This window comes from Quercus suber, unplaced genomic scaffold, assembly GCF_002906115.3.
Source record: "Quercus suber isolate HL8 unplaced genomic scaffold, Cork oak 2.0 scaffold_1534, whole genome shotgun sequence".
NCBI lineage: Eukaryota > Viridiplantae > Streptophyta > Magnoliopsida > Fagales > Fagaceae > Quercus > Quercus suber.
The window spans coordinates 1-7,791 of NW_027070906.1; the positions used below are offsets into that span (position 1 = coordinate 1).

A 7,791-nucleotide genomic window follows, 5' to 3' on the forward strand; every position below is an offset into this window, starting at 1 on the left:
CCTTAAGTAGAATCAACAATAATATAACTCATTCAAATTTATAATCCACTTAATCCCATTTTTTTGAATGCTTTATAATACCTAGAATTTAGCTTGCGCCTTGACTCATCCACATATAACAAGGCTTCCTTCCCTTTTTCAAGCTTCATCTCTGATTCCCCGCCAGAATTCTCAATGAACCCATAATGAAAAACCTATTAAATTTCAATTACAGAACAAATCAAAATTAATTAATTTAAAAAAGGCTTAAACATTTCATCGTCCTTGAGATAGCCCAAGATTCGATTTTAATGGTCTTAAGTTCATTCTTGAAAAAAAACTCAATGAAAAGTATCAAATTTGTTCTTATGTTCCATTCTATTAAGGAAATTAAACAACATGCTAATGTGGCACGTTAACATGTTAAAAAAGTGACCTCAAATAAATTTAATAGTGGAACAATATTGATACGGTTATAATTGATGAGACATAACTCCGTTTCCATATTAGAATTGTTGTTGGGATCATGAGTGAGAGAAATAGAAAACATAAGAAAAAAAACTTAACAAGATTCTCTAGATTTCTTAAAGTAGTAACTCCATTAAAAAGTTCATAAAATCCATTCTAATCATTTCAAAATGGGTGGATTGGATTTTACCACCTTAGCAATAATTTCATTAGATGCCAAAATGGCAATAATCAATGTTTCTTTAAATTGTTGATGATGTGATAAAATCTAATCCACTCGTTTCAACATGGATGGATAAGATTTTAAGAACAGTGGGAGTTACCTTAGAAACTCTAAAATATCTTAATTCAACTTAACGTTAAGTTTTGCCTAAGCAGCCTACATCAATTGCATAAAATTCATCTTTACTATATAGAACTGTGTTACAATCATAGCAGCTAAATTTAAATAATTAAAATAATTAAAAAAAGAGCTTAATTTGCATTCATAAAACAAGTATTAAATTATTGAAACAAAAACAAAAGAACAAAATTTAGTTACAAAATTTACTACATATAACATATTTGAAAATTTAACCGTTAGATTGCATGTTCTTTACCCTCTTAATAAATATATCAAATTTTGGGTTAATTGAATGTTATTTACTATTGATCTTTAATTTTTTAGAAATTTTATAATCACAGAAATTATAAAAAGAAAACGTAATTCAAATGGTGAATTTGTCTAATAAAAAGATATCGATTAAAGAACAAATTTTGTAGCTAAACTTTGTTGAAAGCAGAAAAGAGGGATTGAATTCCTTTTTGTTGTTGATGTTGTTGTTAGGTTTGAACTTACAATTCCGTCTTTGGAGCGAACATCTCGAACAATGAATTTACAATCGGAATCGGCAAATTGGATGAAGCCAGTGTCGGCAGGTTGACCACCACCTTGTGGGTAAAAGATCGTTGACTCTAATATCAAAGCGTCTCGACCATCTTCTTCGCCCTTCAATTTTTATTTAAATTGTGAAAATTTGTATATAAGGCTGTGTTTGGGAAAAGCTAAGAAAAAAAAAAAAAAGAAGTGATGACTGACCTTGATGTAGGAGAGGAGTGTGGTGTTGGAATGAAGTTTGGACATGTCGTCGAAGTAATCCAGCTTCGTCACACTCACATCCATGGCTGAGACTGAGACTTCAAAACTGCTTCTTCTTTGGATAAAGGAGTTTATGTGTTTACTGTTTGAGAAGCCGTTTCTTAATTGTTTTTCGTTGTTGTTGAATTGGAGGGGGAAGCCTGCACTTATATACTGGCTATTATTTGTAATGGTCAAATTCGCGGGCTCTTCGAAATAGTGTGAAAGCGATAGGCGCACTATGAACGAAGAAATGCTAAGGCCCAAGTTTTCGCAATACTTTCACAGCTAATTTAGTATTTTGGTTTTAGAGATTATACTACACTCAAATTACAACCATTAACAATAGTTACGTTGAATTTGTTGTGAAAATTTAAAAAGGTTACAATATAGCATTATTCATGTGAATGAAAAAGTTTAAAGACAAAATATTTAGCCATGAATTTGTACTTGGGGGCCAAATTGCAATATTTGATAGAAAATCATAATTCATAAATTTATAAATAAAAAATGTTCAACTTTGATATATTGTTAATGGGGATAAAAGCTCAAATTCATATATTGGGTCTTGCGCCTTATTTGAGGATGTGGGTACGTCCGAGAAGGAGTAAATGATTAGAGAAGACCCGGAGTGGAGAATCACGTAAGGAGATGGTAAATGAATATAGTCTAAGGAGCGTATCCTTCTCAGATATGAGGAATATTGGTCAAGCAAATACCTAGGCAGTTTGGGTGACCTTCCAGGGAGTTCCAACGATAAGGATGAACTTCAGGCACATATGAAGATGATAAGAATAGATAAATATCTAAGGAAAAAGCTGCTACCACCGCATTAAATGCAACAGCAACTTTTCTTACTGCATTTATGTAAAGAAGACCCTAAATAGTGCAGCCATAGCTGCCATCACTCATGGAGAACTAAAGAAGATACCTGATGGGACATATACTCAAGTGAATGCTTAGATGAAGAACAAGTGTACAATCAAGATACTCTGAAAGAAAACTATATAAATGTAAAGACCTCTCATGAGAAGGGGATCGAAAAAGATAGAAAGAGAAGGGAAAGGAAAATTTACTGTAACTCTAAGAATTGTATTAACCTTTTAAACAATAGTTTATCTCCTCGGACATCAGTTTATTCAAGTTTCAAGTGTGTTTTTGTACTTGTTCATCTTTCAAATCTTTATTAACCGTTGTTGAATTCACAAACAGCCCAGTTCTTTCACCCACTCTCTACAAATTCATTGTATTGGGCTTATTGAGCTCACATCCCATATTTTTTGGGTTTGGGATACAAATCTTGACCCTACATTGTCATATTCTTAAATATTAATGGAAGTACAAAAGGCAGTCTATTTTACTATACATATATACAAAAATTTGCATACTTTTATTTTAAGCACCATCAACCCATCATTATCCATAACACTGAAAATTTTCTTATTTTTTAATGAATTATTTAGCTCCTAATTTCAATTTTTTTAAAAAAATGATGATGTAGAAAGAGATATAATATATTATCATATAGCAATACAACAAATTGAACAACTTAATAAACAAAGCATATTCATAAAACCAAATGACCATTATCATATATATAAAAAGCATAAATCTAAATGCCCATATGATATTGAAAAAACAAACAAACCTGAAATACTAAGACATAAGAAGAAGCTGAAACTGAAAGCAAATATGGATAGTTTTTTTAGATGAAAGAAGTTTATTTGATTTCTACCCTTATTGAGAAGAGAGTTAATGTGTTTAGTCAACAATGAGAGTAAAGAAACATGAGGCAATGTAGGCTTGTATCAGGAGGAGAAAAAGTAGCAATGATTACTTCTATTTTCTTTGAGAATCCCGTAGGTGGCTTCTTGAGATTGAGAATGATGAAAAAAAAAAAAGAGTAAATTTTTGTTTGAAAATGAGTGGTAAAAGATGATTTTTTGAGGGTGTGGATTATTGTCTATTGGATATTTGGATTGATAGCAAATCATTTAGACAATTGGGAGAGCTAACTAGTATTTTATTTGAGGACTTTGGGTTATCTATTAGACTAAGTAGAGATCTTGGAAAGAATTGGGAGGACCGGTCATTTTTTCTAAGGGGCATAGCCTTTTACTTATTTTTTGCTATCAAGCTCATAGCCTAACAGTAGAAGAAATCAAAATTTGGGGGGCCAAGGGACAACGTAGTTTCGTTCTTAGACTTACACTTATATGAGAAAGAAGAATATGCATTTATAGTATTCTGAGAGTACTCAATAAATATTCACAAACTCTACGGATGAATGCAAAACTCCCTGAATGTTTTGTTTTGTTTTTTTTTTTTTTTTTTTTTTTTTTGAAAGGCGTAAAATGTTTTGTTTGAAAACTATTCAGCCCAAACATACATGAATATAGTCGCAATTTATTGTTTTGGTTAAATAAAGCCCATATACATATAAATCTGCACTTTCTCCATCACACAAAAAAAAGCCCATAATTCAAAGTGGGCTTTTGAATCAAATTTAGGGTTTAGTTCTTTAAAAACCCTAACCTCCTCTCTGTCTCTCACTCGCCGTTTGCTCCTTCGCTCTCGCCTCCTCTGGTACTCTCTCTCTCTCTCTCTCTCTCTCTCTGCGTTAGATCTATCAGTGTATTAATTTGTTAAGAAAAAAAAAGCATAAATGGTTTTTGTTTTGAAATTTAAATTTCAAACCCTCTAATTTTGATGAGAAAAATCACTTCAAATGCGTCTAAATTGTGTATGAAGGTTAATAATTTGAATTTATTTTTTTCTTTATTTCTTGTGGGTATTTTGTTGGTTTAAATTAGAAGTCAATTTGAAATTCAGAATTCTGGATCTTATTTTATTTCTGGGTCAGTTTCTTACTTATTGGTTATTTTTGGGTTAAATTAAAAACCACTTCAAATGGAGTGTAAATTGTGCACGGGGATTAATAACCTGAAGTTTCTTTCTTTATTTTTTGTGGGTATTTGCTTAAAGTAGAAAATCAATTTGAAATTCAGAAATTTGGATCTTTTTTCATTTCTGGGTCTGATTCTTACTTACTGGTTATTGGGTTTTTTTTTTTTCCTTGGATTTAATTTGGTTTTGTTGCTTCAGATTTACTAAGCTGTTTGAAGAAGCACTTGACACGTACTAGCCAACATGCAGAACGAAGAGGGAGTTATTACTGAGCTTTACATTCCTAGGAAATGGTATTCAATTTCATTGAGTTAATCATATATTATGATTTTATTTTGTTTTTTATATTGGTTTTTGGACTATGTTTTGTTATTGGGTTTTGGCTAATTAATAGTATTATGAATGCAGCTCGGCCACCAACAGGCTGATTACCGCAAAGGACCACGCCTCCGTTCAGATCAATGTAGGCCATTTGGATGAGAATGGTGTGTACAACGGCCATTTCTCCACCTTTGCTCTCTGCGGTTATGTCCGGGCTCAGGTTTGTTATGGTTTTAAAAGTTTTTGTACTTGTTGTGAAGCATTTTGTGATAATAGTTTGTGTAACTGCTTTGATTTTAGTTTATTTTATGTGCAGTTGAGGAGTGTTGGAACTGATTTGCTTGTTTTTGTTTTGTTGAATGGTTCTTGTAGTGGTATTGGTTGTAATTTGATTCTGTGAGATTCTTAATGTGAATAAATGACCTTGCTTTCTGTTTTATATAGTTTACCCGCGTTGTTCTGATAACACTACTTCATGTGTTTGAATTGTGCAATCCAATGAACTTTAGCTCAAATGGGGCTTCCTGTTAGTTCTGGTTGATCTATGGTTTGAAGATTGTTGAAATTGAAACCTCCTTTGACTCTATCATAGGGTTTGATAACTCTGAATGTTGAAGCAAGGACTGCAGTTTTGTTATTAATATTCTTAGTTATTCTTAAAAGAAAGATTATAGGTTTTCTTTTCTGATATCTATCCTGTAGTTGAACCATTAGAATCCTAAATTGAGGTCTTTCAGATTTTACAATGTGGGGTAACTTGGTCTTCTTAAATTTACATCCTCATCAATTAAATATGAAGGTAGGACTCCCATTAAAATCCACAGATGTTCAGTTGAAGCAAATTGGAAGAAAAAAGATGTACAATTGATCAAACCTTGTGGATTTATGTAGGACTGTAATTCAGGCATTATAACTTATTTTATTGTCAAGTTTATGGATAGGAATACTTCTGTCTTTCATGAAATGCTTTTTATGTTCTATAGATTTTGAATATGTTTTTAATTCGTAATTTTGACCGTTTATACTTGTTCTTTTTGTTTTCTTTACAGGGAGATGCAGACAGTGGGCTGGACCGTCTCTGGCAGAAGAAGAAAGCCGAAGTCCGACAACAGTAGAACAAGAGACAGTAGATCAAAAAGGGAGAGACTCAAGTTTGCTTTTGTTTGTGAAATTTTGCTTAGAGAAAAGACAATGTTGTCTGTTGATGTTGAGTACTTTTAATCATTTATTCAAAATATTACAACTAGCTTTAGCTCTTCCATGTGTTGCTGTTTTAATGTGGTTGTTCAACAATTAAAATATTTATGCTAATGTGTTAAGGTCCTTTCTACACATATCTCGATTTGCTTATTGAACTATTGCTAAACGTGGCCAATAAGGCAGTTTCTTTGAACTCGTTAGGGTGCAGTCTAATGGTTGGAGCCTTGGTCTGAGTTATGAACCAAGACATCTTGGGTTTGATCCCCATTAGGAGTCACCCCAGAATTACTAGATACACGATTTTGGCAGATGGGGCCATATATCCATGGTTTATTGGTCCAAATTGGTCTACACGTCATTAAAAATAATAATATATAATAATGAGGAAGTTGCTTTGAGATGGTGTTTAAATTGTGACGTGCATTTATTTTGGTTTTTGAGATTTCTTTTCAAGATTTTAGATTTTAATGGCTAATTTTTCTGTTACCGGTATATGTTTGATTCATACCAGCTAGTAGAGGTCTTTCATTGTTATTTGGTTGCATATGTTTTGCCTTGCATATTCTGTTCAAAGCATAGGATATCCTGTGGATCTTCAAGTGATTGTGGGTTGATGATTTTCTCTTTTGTGATAATTTTAATTTGCACAAGATGTCCTGTGGATCTTCAAGTGATTTTGGGGTTGGGTAGATGATTTTCCCTTTTGTGATAATTTGATTGTTACGGGAATGAGGGATTTAATCCTAAGGTCGATTTGGGTTACAAAGTTATGCCAGCCTCTATTTGGGTTTACAAAGTTATTGTCATAAGAACAAAATTTACGTACAGGACCTTAAAGAAGTGCTTTGTTGTGAAAATCTTGACGGCATAACATTTATCTAAATGATATTGTGGACCTCTAAATTGAATTTATTTTACATTGGTTGCTGTGATGGAATTAAAACCTCTAAATTGATAAATTATCTATTTCGAGAAAGTCCAGACTACAGTTAATAAATTATGATTACTAATTTCATCTATCAATAAAACTAATTCATAACCCAACTAATCCTAATTCGAACTAATTTATTTTTATGAATAAAACGTATCTCTAAACTAGCACTCAAAATAAATAGATTTCATCAGATTAGCAAGCAAAATATGTAGATTACATCAGACTTGTCTATCAATTGCTGTGGCTTATACAATTTTATCTAATTCTGCTTCAGTTCCTACTTGAAACTTTCATCAAACTTTATTGATCAAGATCCTCCACAATTTTGCTTCAAAACCAAGGGTTAGATCATGTTGTAACCTAGGCACTTTTAAGTGGATGAAGAGTACCACGAGCTTTGGTAAAGTGGATGATACCAAGCTAGTGGTACTCTTCGTCCACTTGCTCATCCCTTAAAAGGTGTGAAGAGGAAGCATTTCTTTCTCATGTGAGACAACAAAATTGCCTAAGTTACAACATGGTCTAGCCCTTGACCTTGAAGCAAAAATTGTCCCCACAATTGTTGATGATTTACAATAGTATAGAGTATAGTTTTCTTTAAACCGATTTAAAATTCCTAGCTAAAATTGAATTTCCTATATCTTACTGAAATCCAATTCCGATTCAATGTATGCAATGTTGGAAACTTCAGGTGCAATTTCCGATGCAATTTCCTATATCTTACTGAGTTGTGGGTTTTGACTAGCTGGGCTCAATTCACGTGACGTGACTGGTGAAAAAAAAAAAAAAAAAAAAAGATGAAAATTGTATTTGACGCGTCTATGTTCTGACTCTCCGATTATTTAGTTTTCATGTATGGATTCAC

General features: G+C 32.5%; 2 protein-coding genes across 2 annotated transcripts; one reads left to right on the plus strand and one right to left on the minus strand.

Moving 5' to 3' along the window:
* Positions 1 to 38: 38 nt before the first annotated feature.
* On the minus strand, positions 39 to 1,723 carry LOC111991993 (uncharacterized). The gene is made up of 3 exons (XM_024023799.2): positions 1,526 to 1,723; positions 1,286 to 1,435; positions 39 to 194 (listed from the first exon to the last, which is right to left on the minus strand). The coding sequence occupies exons 1-3, from the start codon at positions 1,607 to 1,609 to the stop codon at positions 39 to 41; spliced, it is 390 nt and encodes a 129-aa protein (XP_023879567.1). The 5' UTR covers positions 1,610 to 1,723.
* A 2,398-nt stretch (positions 1,724 to 4,121) lies between these two features.
* Positions 4,122 to 6,126, plus strand: LOC136066005 (small ribosomal subunit protein eS21y). The gene is made up of 4 exons (XM_065769867.1): positions 4,122 to 4,150; positions 4,670 to 4,764; positions 4,880 to 5,012; positions 5,842 to 6,126. Exons 2-4 carry the CDS (start codon positions 4,715 to 4,717, stop codon positions 5,905 to 5,907), a joined length of 249 nt encoding a protein of 82 aa, XP_065625939.1. The 5' UTR covers positions 4,122 to 4,150; positions 4,670 to 4,714; the 3' UTR covers positions 5,908 to 6,126.
* The last annotated feature ends 1,665 nt before the right edge of the window (positions 6,127 to 7,791 follow it).

Excerpts from the sequence above, each read along its gene's own strand:
- LOC111991993 (XM_024023799.2), bottom strand. The coding sequence starts at position 1,609 with ATGGATGTGAGTGTGACGAAGCTGGATTACTTCGACGACATGTCCAAA. Across the intron at positions 1,436-1,525 it reads CACTCCTCTCCTACATCAAG|GGCGAAGAAGATGGTCGAGA; the intron begins GTCAGTCATCAC and ends TAAAAATTGAAG. Across the intron at positions 195-1,285 it reads TTCGCTCCAAAGACGGAATT|GTTTTTCATTATGGGTTCAT; the intron begins GTAAGTTCAAAC and ends GAAATTTAATAG.
- LOC136066005 (XM_065769867.1), top strand. The coding sequence starts at position 4,715 with ATGCAGAACGAAGAGGGAGTTATTACTGAGCTTTACATTCCTAGGAAA. Across the intron at positions 4,765-4,879 it reads CTTTACATTCCTAGGAAATG|CTCGGCCACCAACAGGCTGA; the intron begins GTATTCAATTTC and ends TTATGAATGCAG. Across the intron at positions 5,013-5,841 it reads GCGGTTATGTCCGGGCTCAG|GGAGATGCAGACAGTGGGCT; the intron begins GTTTGTTATGGT and ends TTTTCTTTACAG.